The sequence below is a fragment of the Scardinius erythrophthalmus genome, assembly GCF_964197995.2.
Source record: "Scardinius erythrophthalmus genome assembly, chromosome: 25".
Lineage (NCBI taxonomy): Eukaryota > Metazoa > Chordata > Actinopteri > Cypriniformes > Leuciscidae > Scardinius > Scardinius erythrophthalmus.
In genome coordinates this window covers 23,190,747-23,207,837 of record NC_138245.1, presented here as the reverse complement: position 1 = coordinate 23,207,837, position 17,091 = coordinate 23,190,747, and the positions used below count along the sequence as shown (strand labels likewise).

General features: G+C 36.6%; 1 protein-coding gene across 3 annotated transcripts in view; it reads left to right on the top strand.

The window, feature by feature from the left end:
- The window catches only part of igsf21a (immunoglobin superfamily, member 21a), a 255,742-nt gene that overhangs the window by 102,719 nt on the left and 135,932 nt on the right, over window positions 1-17,091 (top strand). For all 3 annotated transcript variants that reach the window (XM_081357760.1, XM_081357759.1, XM_081357761.1), the window contains exon 2: window positions 8,830-8,942. In XM_081357760.1, the coding sequence (XP_081213886.1) occupies window positions 8,830-8,942 (113 nt within the window). The remainder of the gene's footprint in view (window positions 1-8,829; window positions 8,943-17,091) is intronic.

Here is a 17,091-nt window from a genome sequence, read left to right as displayed (position 1 = left end):
TTTCAGTGTGTCGGAAATGTGATCAACTTTGTAATTGCGCTCATTAACTCCTTAAACTGAGAGCACGTATTTGGTTAATCAGAAATTATCCAGAGATCCGCATATGTGAATTAGGTGCACGGTCTAAAGGCCCGTTCACACCAAGCACGATAACTATAAAGATAACGATAAAGATAACTATATATGCATCCACACCAACGACCGATAACGGTCTTTTTATTCTAAGCACGCGCGCGCGCGCGCTGCGGTTTCAAAGTAGCGAAAAAGGATGACCTGCTAGAATGGATTCTGATTGGCTGTCAGTGTTTTATCGTTTGACAGCTGGAAAAAAAATCGTTCTGAAAGTAGGGGTGTAACGATATTCGAACCGAACCGAAAAACCGCGATACAACAGCCACGGTTCGAACCGCGATACTCTCATGTCGAACCGAACGCGCCCCGCCCCCTGCTGCCCAACTCTCACTTCACTTTGTCACAAAACTATTTTTTCTTCCTTGACATTTGATTAAATAGTAATTAATGAGTACACTTTTAACAACTAATAAGAGCTGTAGTTTTAATAAATATTATTATTATAATATTATTTACTAAATAAAGTGCATGTCACGTGATTTGTGCGATCGATCACGCTCGGGAGTTTACATACGCACTTCAGGATGGCAACTCCGCGCCACGGCATATTGTGATTGAAGACCCTGCGGTCACAACCACTGACTGATATTGATACAGCAGCAACAGCAGCAGTGCTGATCACGAATCTTGAGAATGATCACCGACACCTGTCATCATCCAATATGATGACATATCACAGCTTTTTTTAATCATTGTTTGATTTGCGAACATAATCCTTTGCCGTCTGGCCGCTTCCGCTTCAAGCCGGACTCGTCTCGCGCTAACGGTAATTTCCTTTCACTGTCCACGTTTTGATTTCGGCAAATCACTTTTGGCGAATGCAAACAACGTGATTATTGTTCACGAGTCCAACATCCAGCCACGCAAGAAAATATGTAATCTACCTGAGGGAATAATATGCTCACAAAACATTTCTGATTATTATTTGTTTAAAACGGTTTTGTCCACTATAACACTATAACACTATAAATGTACTGTCACTTTTGATTAATGTAATGCATCCTTGCTGAATAAAAGTAGGCAATTACTTTCTTTAATTACTTTCCCCAAAAAATAATCTTAACCTCAAACTTTTGAACTGTAGGCCTATGTATAATGTTAAAAAAGCTTTCCATTTCAGATAAATGCGGTTATTTTGAATGGTGGTTTGTTTGTAATGTGACATATATTTTTTTGTATGACATTAAAATTATTTTTAGAATTAGATTGAACATAAATAGGTTAAGCAATACAAATGTGTTTGTCTGATAACCTTTTAAACATAGCCTATACTTAACTACAGTTTGCAGACACTGAAATTATGTACATTGTGCGATACAGTAAATATTTTGAGTGTCCCTCATTTTCCTATAAAGAACCACAATTGTCCCGCATTTTACATTTCTGAAGTTGGCAACCCCACTCAGGTGTGCAGTTTATTTCTGACTAGTCAGTGGAGACATTTAGGCTATTTCATTTTAGTTAACTCAGGTGTGCTAACTGCTTTAAAGAAAACATGAAGCCAATGTATAAAATGAATAAAGTTAAGTTAAATTATTGTTGTTGTTGTTTTTATTAAGTTAAAAGCAGAGGTGGGTAGTAACGAAGTACATTTACTTCGTTACATTTACTTGAGTACTTTTTTAGAAAAAATGTACTTTTAAGAGTAGATTTGAATGTGGGTACTTATTACTTTTACTCGAGTACATTTCTAATGAAAAAAATGTACTTTTACTTCGTTACATTGGGCGACGTTCCTCTCGTTACTTTATTTTAATGCAATATGTGTTGTTAAATGCGTAGTTTATTCCAAGCGCGCTGTATCTTTTTTCTGGACTTGAGCGATGCTCAATTCACAAATGAATGACTCTTTTGAGTCGATTCTGTTCAAAGACTTCATCAAACAAGTTGGCAGATCTGTCTAAATCGGTTCGCGAATCATTTTGAATGATCTGTTCAGTTCCTGCACGCACTGAATCATCTGAAGCCCTTTCAATTCACACTCGACTCGGAGTCGTAACAGAAAGATTTAAGCACATCAAGAGCGTTAGATGAAGTGGCAGTGGACCTACAGAAGCTACTAGCTACAGTCAAGTGAGAGCAAATCTTCAAATGCATCAACTTTTTGCCAGCGATGATGATCTTTATTAGTTGAACATCTTCGTAAGCTGTCTGTGAATGAATGATTCCACAGGACGATATAGGCTATTCGATTTCATTTCACTCAGGTAATACATTTTACAACCAAACAGATTACTACGCCACGATACTAGAAAGTATGACATTACCCGTTTTTTGGACATATAAATTAATTTACATTAAATAAAGCTACCATTGTTCACAGTTAATGAACACCCGCCATCCCGCGGTAGTTTGTGTGTATCGTTGCGGGGACATTCTAAAACGCTTAACGTGGCTTACTGTACTAAGACATTAATATTAAATTACCAAACTCAGCACACATCATATTAATAAACCATACTATGTGTAAAAAATAAGATAAGCCCAGAAATTGAACGCAACGCGTTTAATTACACGTTAAGCGTTTTCCTCCCATAGAAAACCATTATAAGAAAACGCTTAACGTGGCTTACTGTACTAAGACAGTGATATTACATGACCAAACTCTGCACACATCATATTTATAAACCATACTATGTATAAAAAATAAGATAAGCCCAGAAATTGAACGCAACGCGTTTAATTACACGTTAAGCATTTTTCTCCCATAGAAAACCGTTATAAGAAAACGCTTAACGTGGCTTACTGTACTAAGACAGTGATATTAAAAGACCAAACTCTGCACACATCATATTTATAAACCATACTATGTATAAAAAATAAGATAAGCCCAGAAATTGAACGCAACGCGTTTAATTACACGTTAAGCGTTTTCCTCCCATAGAAAACCATTATAAGAAAACGCTTAACGTGGCTTACTGTACTAAGACAGTGATATTACATGACCAAACTCTGCACACATCATATTTATAAACCATACTATGTATAAAAAATCAGATGAGCCCAGAAATTGAACGCAACGCGTTTAATTACACGTTAAGCATTTTTCTCCCATAGAAAACCGTTATAAGAAAACGCTTAACGTGGCTTACTGTACTAAGACAGTGATATTAAAAGACCAAACTCAGTACACATCATATTAATAAACCATACTATGTATAAAAAATCAGATGAGCCCAGAAATTGAACGCAACGCGTTTAATTACACGTTAAGCATTTTTCTCCCATAGAAAACCATTATAAGAAAACGCTTAACGTGGCTTACTGTACTAAGACAGTGATATTACATGACCAAACTCTGCACACATCATATTTATAAACCATACTATGTATAAAAAATAAGATAAGCCCAGAAATTGAACGCAACGCGTTTAATTACACGTTAAGCATTTTTCTCCCATAGAAAACCGTTATAAGAAAACGCTTAACGTGGCTTACTGTACTAAGACAGTGATATTAAATTACCAAACTCAGCACACATCATATTAATAAACCATACTATGTATAAAAAATAAGATAAGCCCAGAAATTGAACGCAACGCGTTTAATTACACGTTAAGCGTTTTCCTCCCATAGAAAACCATTATAAGAAAACGCTTAACGTGGCTTACTGTACTAAGACAGTGATATTACATGACCAAACTCTGCACACATCATATTTATAAACCATACTATGTATAAAAAATAAGATAAGCCCAGAAATTGAACGCAACGCGTTTAATTACACGTTAAGCAAAACTTCAGATGTGGTGAATACTCCACAACAAGGAAATGGGTATGACTGCGGTGTCTTTGCTGTAGTGAATGGTTGTGCTATCATTGACAACACACCATTATTATATGGGAGAAAAATGCTTAATGTGTAATTAAACTTGTTGCGTTCAATTTCTGGGCTCATCTGATTTTTTATACATAGTATGGTTTATAAATATGATGTGTACTGAGTTTGGTTATTTAATATCACTGTCTTAGTACAGTAAGCCACGTTAAGCGTTTTCTTATAATGGTTTTCTATGGGAGAAAAATGCTTAACGTGTAATTAAACGCGTTGCGTTCAATTTCTGGGCTCATCTTATTTTTTATACATAGTATGGTTTATTAATATGATGTGTGCTGAGTTTGGTAATTTAATATCACTGTCTTAGTACAGTAAGCCACGTTAAGCGTTTTCTTATAACGGTTTTCTATGGGAGAAAAATGCTTAATGTGTAATTAAACTTGTTGCGTTCAATTTCTGGGCTTATCTTATTTTTTATACATAGTATGGTTTATAAATATGATGTGTGCAGAGTTTGGTCATGTAATATCACTGTCTTAGTACAGTAAGCCACGTTAAGCGTTTTCTTATAATGGTTTTCTATGGGAGGAAAACGCTTAACGTGTAATTAAACGCGTTGCGTTCAATTTCTGGGCTTATCTTATTTTTTATACATAGTATGGTTTATTAATATGATGTGTGCTGAGTTTGGTAATTTAATATCACTGTCTTAGTACAGTAAGCCACGTTAAGCGTTTTCTTATAACGGTTTTCTATGGGAGAAAAATGCTTAACGTGTAATTAAACGCGTTGCGTTCCATTTCTGGGCTTATCTTATTTTTTATACATAGTATGGTTTATAAATATGATGTGTGCAGAGTTTGGTCATGTAATATCACTGTCTTAGTACAGTAAGCCACGTTAAGCGTTTTCTTATAATGGTTTTCTATGGGAGGAAAACGCTTAACGTGTAATTAAACGCGTTGCGTTCAATTTCTGGGCTTATGTTATTTTTTATACATAGTATGGTTTATTAATATGATGTGTGCAGAGTTTGGTAATTTAATATCACTGTCTTAGTACAGTAAGCCACGTTAAGCGTTTTTCACGTTAAGCGTTTTAGAATGTCCCTTGTTGCGCAGTGGCGTGCGAACTCGACTTGAAAACGAATGCCTTTGCCTGCCGTTGACAGTTAACCAGTTTAAACATGCTTGCAGAAATATACATTTGATTATATTTTGGAGAACAGTCAGAAGAAGAACCGTCGATGTACTTTTATTTTATTTTTTATTTTTTTTGTGTGTTCAGACAGGCCCGGATTGGGTAATCGGGAGAATTCCCGGTGGGCCACTTCACTTTTGGGCCGGTCGAGGAATTTTTTTTTTGTTTGTTTTTTTGTTTCACATTTCAATGTCACGTTAGTAACATTACACGTTCTGCCTTCTGACACTGCAGCGCGCAGCCTCTGCATGGGTTGTACCATGTGAGGGAGTTCTCCCCTCCCCTACTATAGAGTTGGTTGGGTCCACAGCCAGTCTTTTCCAAAACGTTTTAGGTAGGCTACTGCGGCCGCGGGCCCGCGGCATCGCCGGCGCCTACCGCGCCTGGTCGGCCCTACCATAACGGTACGCGTCAGGGAGGATGGCTGGGAGGAAGAGGCCAGGAGGTATGGAAGCTTGTTTGCGTCACAGAATAAAACGTTTTAAAAGGTAATTGCGACTTTTTATCTCACACTTGCGAGTTTACATTTCGGAATACATCAGAATTGCGTGAAATAAAGTCTCAATTGCGTGTTATAAAGTCAGAATTGCGAGATGGTCAGAATTGCGTGATATTAAGTCTCAATTGCGTTTTATAAAGTCAGAATTGCGAGATATAACTGTCAGAATTGCCTGAAATAAAGTTGCAATTGCGTGTTATAAAGTCAGCATTGCGAGATGGTCAAAATTGTGAGATATAAAGTCGCAATTGCGTGTTATAAAGTCATCATTGTGTGAATTAAAGTCGATTGCTTCTTATAGTCAGAAATTGCAAGATATAAAGTCAGAACTGCGTGAAATAAAGTTGCAATTGCTTCTTTTTAAGGTCAGAAATACAGAATTGCGAGATATAGTCTAAATTGTGTGATATAAAATCGCAATTGCTTCTTATAAAGTCTAAGTGAATTATTATTTAACCTTTACATTATTTGTTGAACTATGGTATTAATACCAACACACAATAGTAACAACTGAACTGTTGCTTCATTTATCCAAATTGGAAAAAGTGCTAATTTGGAATTCCACCGTGGAAAAAGTGGGCCGGTCTTGGGCATGAACTCCAGGGCTGAAAAGTGGCCCCACTCCGGCCCTGTGTTCAGATGTTCAGTAGCAGTCATGAGCGCGAGCACATGTGAAGAGTTTTTAACTCTTCTCTGTAAATACCTTTGAATGCAACACTGCAGATTCATTTTATTTCGAAATTTTATAATAATCCAAATGTAGTTGTATAAGTTAATATTCTACAAACCAGAGGACAGGCAATGATTTTCGAGCTATACAGATGGCAGAAATAATGCTTATGTCTCTCTTCTGTTTTTGTTGCAAAGATAGCTGATAATAATAGTCATTTAAATAAACAAAATCTAAATATATCATTTTATATGTAGCCTACGACTTCAGAGGCAAAAGCCTCTAAGTACCATCTGAAATTTTCTTCTAAAAGAGCATTTTTATCAAGCTTGTATGTTTATGTTCACACTTAAATGGCAATGAAAAGTAGCCTACCTATTAATTGTCATTAAAGTGAAATTACTAACCTTAAATATACGAGCTTGATACAAATGATTGTTTTAGAAGAAAATTTCAGATGGCACTCAGAGGCTTTTGCATCATGAAGTCTTCATATATATATATATATATATATATATATATATATATATATATATATATATATATATATATATATATATATGTTGTTTTGGTGGTTGTTGTTGTTGTTGTGTTTCCTTGCCTTCCTACTATGTAAAGCGACCTTGGGTTTGAGAAAGGCGCTATATAAAATAAACTTTTATATATATATATATATATATATATATATATATATATATATATATATATATATATATATATATATATATATATATATATATAGGCCTATATGATCCGAAGTAACTAGTTACTCACTACTTGAGTAGTTTTTTCATTGGATACTTTTTTACTCTTACTCAAGTAACTATTAAGATTATTACTTTTACTTTTACTTTGAGTAAATATTTCTATAAGTACTTGTACTTTTACTTGAGTACAGTTTTTGGGTACTCTACCCACCTCTGGTTAAAAGTGAATCTAGTGTTATTATTGCTGGTGGTGCCCTGCCATGAACCCTGCCCCCACAGCAAACAGAACCGAACCGAACCGAACCGTGGCTCCAAAACCGTGATATGAACCGAACCGTGGCATTGGTGTATCGTTACACCCCTATCTGAAAGTGATCCCAACGATATCGTTCCTCATATCTTTATCATTATAGTTGTGGTGTGAACTCTGTTATTCTTTAATATGGAGAATGATTTTTAGAATTATATCTTTATCGTTATCTTTATAGTTATTGTCCTTGATGTGAATGATGTGAATTTGTTTCCCATAAAATTCTGATGAAATGATGCAAAACTTGTTACAAAGCATTTTAGAACAAGAAAAAAAGCGTTTATATAGTATGCATAAAAAGGTCGGCTATATGCTATGATGAAGTGCAGGTCCTCAAAAGGCTATATATAAAGACGCGGGCTAATTGTTATAGTTGTGGCTAGCAGTAGTTAGCCGAAGCATCAGTTTATTTGTGGGGTGGGACTGCAATAGCCAAGCTGATTTGGAGACTAAATTAAACAGATGGCAAAGTGTCCATGGCTTAAGTGTAATTAATGAAGCAAATGAAAGCTCTCCTTCACACTTCTGAGTGTGTGTGATGTGCTGTTGAGAAGATCTGAGTTTGAGAATGTGGCTCTAATGAAAAAAAAAATGAAAAAAGTTTTCACATTGTACTTTTTTAATTTTTAAAACTTCCATAATTGTTTTATTATTTTATCTGTTTGATACTAGGGAAATGCAGATCCACTTGAAGAGCCGATCAGAGTTGTAGGGCCTTTTTGTTTTGTGTTCATATCTTTGAATATTAGAACAGAATAAATTATATGATTTCTCATTTAATTTTTGATTACACAAAATTAGCATAACTTGAGTTCTGTAGAACTGAACACACTTACAGATTTACATGTAATTTACATAACTAATTTGTCAAAAACATTACATAACATTTGCTTAGTTTTTATCAACAAATGCATACCATACAGTAGTTAATGTGCAATTTTATATAAAACTGAAGGTACATCTCAGAAGTGGATGTGATCTGCAAAAAAAAAAAAAAAACTGTTACACTGCAAATTGTGGTAACCTGCTATTGTTACTTTAAAGAGCTATTTCTATCTGATTTCACCCATAAAAATTAATTTTGTTGGTATACATGAATATACAGTATGTCTAGGTTGATTCTGCGATCTTAATATTTTTGTCTTTAATAAACCCAGTTTATTTAGATTTTTTTTCAGTGTGTTATTCTTTGTTTATTGTTTACTTGTGCAAATGTGTTTGTGGCCTTGTTATATTCATGATCATAAAACGTGACTCTTTGAGCAATTCTCATTTCACAGACTTCAGATTCAGCATGACAGACATGCTTTAGTTATTTTGAAGTGAGAGTCTTAGTTTCCCTAGAAACAAAGGTGTTTTCATTAGTTTCAATTCTGTAATAATTCTGAATAATATAAATTATATCATGGAGTGGTAAGGTTGTTAATCTTTTCAACCTGCACCCTGTGTATTACCATCTGGTCATCATTTGGCTCTTTTTTAAATGTGTGAAAATGAACATGGTTCCAGTGATGTCTCACTTTGCCTCTGCAGGATATCTGACTGTAACGATAGAGCCCTTGCTACCAGTTGTTGTGGGAGAAACGGTGACTCTGAAGTGCAACTTCAAGACAGATGGAAGATTGAGAGAGATCGTTTGGTACAGGGTAAGTTCCTGTTTTCTGCATATGTGCTAATATTTCATCATTAATGTACTGTTTAAGTTCATAATCTGTTCTTTTCTTCTCTGATTGGACCTGTTATTGCAATATAACTTGTTAAAGTTATGCCTTTTAAACTGTGTGATCTTGAGGCCATAGAGAGGTTTATTATTAAAAATACTTGCTTCTTATTGGTCAGCTGCAGATAGGCTTATACATTAATATTCACTGTTGTCCATGGAAACACTGTATATCTGACTGATCAACACAACCCACCGCTATATTTTCATGCTTTGGGCATCACACTGTTGACTTGCTCGAGCGATCGCTGTTGTTTCATACAAATTCAACTGCCACCAATCTACCTTCTCGTTATGGAGTGAAAATGGCCTTAGAGGCTGATTGTTTTGTTGACTGTTTTTATTTTAGCATAAGCTTTAAGGTAAAGTTATATTTAACTTTTTTATTTCATATCAACATATTTATTTATTTGGTTAAAACATTGCTTTGTATGTTTTGACCATAGAGTGGTTTTCCTCATAGGGATTATGATAAGGTTTTTAAAGAGTTAAAAGCCATGAGCCAAACTAACCAGTTACAAGGTGAATCAGTAATAAATTCTGCAATATTTACTCACCCTTAGGCCTGTATGAGTTTGTTTCTTCTGTTGGACACAAAAGAAGATATTTTGAAGAATGTTAACCAGACAGTTGACTGTAGCCTTTGACTTTCGTAGTATTTTTTTCTGCAATGGATGTCAATGGCTACCGTCAACTGTCTAGTTACCAACATTCTTTAAAATATCTTATTTTGTGTTAAACAGAAGAAAGAAACTCATTCAGGTTTGTAGGTAAATGATGACAATTTTTGGGGAGGGTGAACTATCCCTTTAATAAAGGAAAGAACTGCATTGCAAAGTGCTTCATGGGAGCGTGGTGTGCGCTAAAATGTTGTTTTGATAAGATTGGCTTGTTGTGATTCTCTGATTGGTGAAGATTTATCTGCAAAATCATGGGCAATGTAGTTTTTCCCCAGGAGTATTGTTAAACATGATTTCTTTAAAATAAGTTGAAATAATAAAGGCTGATTGCTTCGACAAAAGCATATACCACTGCTTAACAAACTCGTGGCTTTTAATGAAGTTATCATTAAAAATCGATTCCTATATGGAGAAAATTAATGGGAGTGTTACTTCCAAAACCAGACTGCTGCACTGTCTATTCCGACCAGCAACATTGGTTCAACCAATGATGTGCGTTTGGGGGAGGGACTGTCTGTTTGTTTGACCAATGGCAGACCGGGAGTGTTTAGGAATCATTTTTATAATTCTGTTTTTTGATGATAGTGGCACAGAAATACTTCATCTTTAATTTTCATCTGGTCATGATGGCCCTGTCTTAATGGATCCCAGCTGGATGCTTCACATTTTACCACCCACTATTAGCTCTTTGCCTAGCAATAAGCGAATGGATTATTTAAGCATTTTTTGCAAGAGACATTTCTGAATACATTTTACAGTACATCGCTGCATAAATCACATATGCAATATATATGAACTGACTGCCCTAAAGTAAAATCTGTATAATGTAGTAAAACCAATATGGACGAATCTCTTAGCTCGGCTGTGGATGTACCGTATATCAAAACACAGTCAAAATCTGTGATCTGATCATGTTCAGACAGATGGTTGAGGCCATATCTGTTTAAGACCTAAACAGTCTTTGATTCAACCTTCTGTTCACAAATGCGACACATCTACTGTCTCCATACTTGTCTTTGCAAATGCTGACCTTTCCAGACAGAACAAAAAGAGATTAATAGCACTTTACATATTAGCTATAGTCTCATACATCATACTGAACGGTTAGACAGTCCCACTGAATCAGTACAGGTTCCAGGAAGCTTGTTTGTTTGCACAAGGTCTCTTCCCTGCATGATTGGCTGTTTATTGCTCAGATGAAAGTTAACTTTGGTGTGGTGTGGGGGTGGTGGGGGGGTTAACAGAAAAAAGAATACATACATTTTTTATGAAGATAATATTCAAATCCTAATTCATATCCTCAGAGTTATGTGCCTGTGGAAATAGCAAAAAGCATCGCCCTTTCTTTTCTTTTTTTTTTTGCAACAGAACACTTTTGTGTGATAATGAACGGATGCAAAGCACACACTTCTGATTGGCTTGATAGCTGAGAAGAAATGTCTATTTGCACATTGACAACTGCAATTTAAGGGAAATGCCTCTGCGGGCATTTGGCGTATGATCAAAACCACAAGGTGGTAAAATGAACCAACTCGCTCTCCTATGACTGCTGATCAGCACAGGGCTTAATACATTATAAATCAATTATCTGCACTTGGTTGATAAAGTTTCTTAAATCTCAGGTTTTTATTTGACTGAACTGTCGACTTCTCAGTTTTTGCTTTTGTTGGAAATGTAACCCTGGTTGATATCCACCTTTGGGATTTACAATATCTAATCAACAGCTCTGGCAGATGACACAGAGGCTGTTTGAATAAAAGATCGCAGCTGTGGGTTGTTCATTACGGGGATGCTGTTATCTTGACGGGCCCAGTTTGAGGGTTTTGTAATGCACACCACAGCCCGACTTCTCCTTTAAGATTCTCTGTCGGGCTGAGGCGCTTCCTCTACTGCTCAGATAAAGGATATTACTATGGAGAGGCTCTTTAACCAGCGCTGCCAAAAAGCACTCATGCCAAATTGAGGCTTGTTGCCTGATTGGAGGATTCGTTTTCTTCTTAATAGCTGCCTCTGCTTCAGGTCCATGACAACAGCAAATCAAGTTTTGAGTGGAGTGTGCATTTCAATATCCTTTGGTGTTTTACATGCATAATATGTGATGAATGAAAGCTAGTTCACAATTCTCCAACAAAACAGCAATTGTTGGATTATGGCATTTGTTGAGGCAATGCAAAAAATTATGTCACGGACTGTTGTAGAATATTAGTATCATATCATAGACACAGTAGTCAACATTTGAAGTGGATCAAAAAAGTTCATCAAAGTTATACAGTATATATATTAGGGGTGCAACAGTACACAAACATTACAGTTCGGTACATACCTCATATTGAAGTCATGGTTTGGTACAGGTTTGGTACAGCAAGAGGGGGAAACTAAACACACTTTTTTTTTTTTTTTTTTTACAGATGTGTATATGTTTAAATAAATTCTATTGTAATTACTTTTCTCAAGGATGAAAAAATCTATCTTAGCTAATGCTGTAAACTATATGGGGGAGCCCTTAATAGGGCTTGGGCGTCGTGACGTCATACTTGGCGTGGCGGCCATGTTGATGGCCTCGCGAATGTAAACATACAGCAAGTCGAACGAGGAGAGGCAGAGTTGGGAGAAAGAAAAAATATGTTAAAATCCCGAAAAGGATGTGGAATTTACCGGGATACGTTAAATAGGGAAACCAGAGACCCAGTAAGTTATGTGGACAAATTTTCCTTTAAAATATCCCGTATTTTAATAACTTACTATCATAACATTCATGTTAGCCCTTCCATCTGACCTGTCAGTCTCTGTACTGTTGTCCTGTTACTACCCCCTTGCCCTTCCAGAAAAACAGATGTTTTCAAAGTATCGTTTTGCTTACTTGAAGGCAACCTTAGCGTGATATTGGCCTTTTTAAGATAACAGCGTGGTTGTTGTGAGAGCACGATTTCACGCCAATCTGTAAGCAAAGTCACGTTAGACCTAGCTTCACAACTCGCTTAGTTAATGCTGCAGTTTTGCAGAGGGATAGCAACAGAAAGATGAATGTTGAAATTGTCATTTTTCGGGATATTTTATAGGAAAATACTAAAACGGGAAGACAGCGGGAAAAGAGCTCAAATACGTGAGAAACTCGGAAAAAACGGGAGGGTTGACAGCTACTAACTACACTTTTTTTTGCCGATTTTGTCCACATACTGGTCCCTGGCTTCCCTGTTTAACGTATCCCCGTAAATTCCACATCCTTTTCGGGATTTTAACATCTTTTTTCTTTCTCCCAACTCTGCTTCTCCTCGTTCGACTTGCTGTATGTTTACATTCGCGAGGCCATCAACATGGCCGCCACGCCAAGTATGACGTCACGACGCCCAAGCCCTATTACACATTACTATAATATTAAATGTTACAATTGACAACAGAGCCCAAATTATTATATTTAGTTGCTATTTTAATAATCATCATTTAAAAAGAAAAAAAGAAAAAAAAAAGTTTACTGTAAATTGCACATAAGGCAGGTTTTGCATTAACTTCTAAATCTAGAGTTAATTTCTCAGGCGAACTAACCTGGTGTCGACACTAGGGCTGTCACGTTTGAGAAAAATCAAATTCGAACGGATATCAAATATCAAGCAATGTATTCAAATATATTCGAATATCTACAAAAAAAAAAAAAAAAACACGTAACAGAGATTCAATTACAAATTTATTAACTGTCTGACTGACAGTCATAAACAGGACTCAGGCCAGGCTTTTTTTTCAGCCTGTCTGAAAAAAAATGTTTGACTTAATGTTTGAAACAGCAAGTTATCAACTTAATCTATATGAAGTGCCACTATACATAGCCAATCACAAAATTAGGCTACATGGAAAAAAAGGTGCCGACCGTTTTTGCAGGAAAGTATGCAGTCATAGGATGTTGGATGCCTGGCGATGCTCTGGCCGTCTGCTGTGTCTCTGACTCTGCTGCCCCATTTGGACGGCAACTCGACAGGTGAGCGCGAAGATTGGACGTTGAGGATGCATAGAAGACAGCGTTGCATTGTCGTGCGTGCCCCCTTCTGGATTGGATTGTGGATCGCCTGTGAGTGACTGAATGTATTCGCCGTGCAACTGTATGCACAGAACCGTGGCGTCCGTAATGTACGGTTCGGGATAAATACATGTACATTTACACCACTAATGGAACCTGAGGATGGAAAATGTGAACAGATCAAGTGCTGCATGATGTTAGCTGAAAAGGTTTTTCTTTTATTCATTTAAATGAATTCCTTGTCCTGAGGTTTATAATGTTCTTGAGCACAGATGTTAAAGTCATGGAGGAGCCCACCTATCACATTCGCCATATCTTTAGAAGTTAAAGTATTAATGCAAATAGTAGTCCAAATGCATTAAAGTATCCTGAGTAAGTGCAATGTTGCAAAACATATTTAATTATCACATACATGTCCCTGTTTCCCAGTGAGACCGTTAGAATGGTCTTATATTAAACTACAGACAAACCATTGATGCCTTGATAATGCACCATGGGTGTTGCTAAAAATAGACTTAGAAATCACTTTGAAGCTGTTTTATATTACGCCCATGGAGTTGGGCGCGAGCTTAGAATCCTGGGAAGGCCCATGGAGAATTTTCCTCAATGAAACGCCTGGCAGTTCATCTCACATTGTGCTTGTACTGATTATGTCATTCTAATGAAGAGATAGCCTCGGCCCCGTCCCACCGGGCAGCTCGACGGTGACGGCTGCTAACACTGAGTTTCCGCCTGACTGCCTGTTGAGTGCCACTCTGAATTACCTATGATCTCACCAGATTAACCCTCTCCTGCTCATTACTCTTCACAGAGTGCTGGTTTACACATGCTGGGCAGCGGTTTGCACCCAATAGAGGGAGTTTAACACCGATTTGCCCTCAGGACTCATGCGGCTTGTAACATTATTTTTCACTGAAAGGTTTGCTGCAATAGGCCATGCAGATTAGACAGGCTAGCATTAGATAAAGCTTCTTTTTTCCCCTTTTTTCTTAATGAAAGTTCTTAATATACACTGTAATAAAATGATTTTTCGAAGTTGTAAATAAAACAGATTATTGGAGTACGTTTTACAAGAAAATGCTTTTTTTATGTTTAATTATGTGTTACTTGCCATTTCTTTGTAATTCAATGTAACATTTTCTGAGTAAAAAATAGTTTCTACACCCAAAAAAAAAAAAAACTTTTTTTTTTTTAAAAGGAACAAGGCTTCACTGAAATAGTGGTTGAAAAATGTCTTATATTGCAGAGTCATCAACATACAGCAATGCTATTTCAAGGTGAGCCTTCATTGAAAAGATGTGAATATCACTCAGCAACATCTCAGAAAGCTCATTTTATGTTTTTCAAAGTAAGGTCAACCTTTAACTCTCATGTGCACATCTTCGGCATTCTGGCTCTCACTCAGCTCTAATATTCCGGACACTTTGGTTGTTTCCCCGGCTTAGTTTGTAGCCCACGTCTTCGCAAATCTCATTACCAGTATTGACACTGAAGCACACCATTACAGTATGCAAATGACTTTGCTCTTGGCAAGATAATGCAGCTTTAAGGAGTGGAGGAGTGTGCAGATTAACACGCCTGTCTTTCGGACCACCATAACGGAATGCTACCTCACCCACTTTCTTTTTGTTTGTTAGTGCTATGTGTACTGTCAACTTCAGAAGACCTCTTGACCCAGAGGTGGTGATCTCAGACTGAATAACAAAACGGTTTCTTAACATTAAACCTGCGAGGCACCGCATTCCGATTCCTGGTTTGAGAAATTCCTACACTTGGTTGCTATAGTAACAGAAGTGTTGGATGGAGTCTGTGCATTCTCACTTTGTGTAGTTGCTACACTCCTGTGGGGCTCCCACATGCCACTCTTTCTGCTATTTTAGAAGCCCTTGTGTAATTGTGTCATGCAAATTTTCTTCCCAGGCGGGAAAAAAAGCTCTTTAGTCTTCGCCAAGAGTTGCACTGCGTAGCTAAAAATATTGTTTTCTGGATATTTTTACCCTCCCACGACTCTAAAGAATCTAGATTGCTTTCTGAAGGCGGTGCTTTATGCTGTGTAGGCTGTCTGAGGTGAAGACTGTGAAAACAATGTGATTATTAGGGTTTTCGTTAAAGCTTCAGATTAAGGCACTGAGGTGAGATGACCTACAAAATGATAGGAAACATGCGGTTTTAATAATTTAACAAGGGTTTAAATACCCTGGATGTTGCACAAGGAGCAAATTATTGCCAAGTAGCTCTGGCTTATAAGGGTAATACAGCATATAATAATAATCAAACAAATGGTCCACGTAATTGTTTGATGTCCCCTGATATTTACGCTGAATGTGGCTCTGAAAAGCTTTGAATCAATATTCAGATGTAAAAATAAAAAGCAAAGATTCTAACTTCTTTATATCCACACAAGCAAACTCTCCAGAGCAAATGATGCTCTAAATGTAATGTTGCTGTTTAATGAGCCCCTAAAAGACCGATTTTGCTTAGAGAATTACTGCCATTGAGAGTGTTATCTCTGAAATGAAAAGAAAAAAAAAATGAAATACTAAAAGTTATTCTCAATTAGTTTTTTAAGGCCTCTACCTTCGTTCATTAAACGTACTGTGGATTTTGCAGAATAAATGGTGTGAAAATAAAGAAATGAATTACGAAAATCAAACAAACCAGACTTGTTAGTATTTCTTACCAGTATTTCGAGCTGCACTCCATACTAAGACTGTTTAATATTCCTCACAGAAGCTGTGTCCCATTAAATTACATGGGTTTTTAAAGGATGAGGAGTTTTTTCGAAAGGAATCTGCATCTGATTGTCCCAGAATGTCTTGTGTGTGCGGTGTGCAAAAGTGGAACAACATGCAAAATACATTTAATAAGAGACACTGAATGCCATTTATGCATGGACTGTTTTCATTATGTTGAGTGTGTACAGTCTAATACAGTATGCTATTAAAATACTGTGTACACATTAAGAAAAGCTATTGTTTGTTAAATAGTTGAAGTGTTGCTGTTATTAGTGAAGGGTCATGATGATTGACTCTAGTTAATTAGTGGGGTTGATTAGTGAGCTTTGAGTTTTGTCATCTTCTTTATGTAATTTGGTGGTTCTTTATTTTGCAGGCTGACAGCATGCTGCACTTACCACCATACATGTGCAAACAGGCATATTTGGACAGTTTTTAGAGCATCTTGCACCATGAGTGTTGTTTTTGACAGCATTTCAAATTAAAAATAGTGCCACTTTTTAAAACCCTTCTCAAGACCCGTACCATTTTTTGAATGTAAGAACGTGTGTTATGTAAACGCACTCCAAGAAATGTGTCTGATCAATCTGGAATCCAGCCTAATGATTTTGTGCTTCTTTAAAACCAATTTGTTGACTAATTATTCAAGGC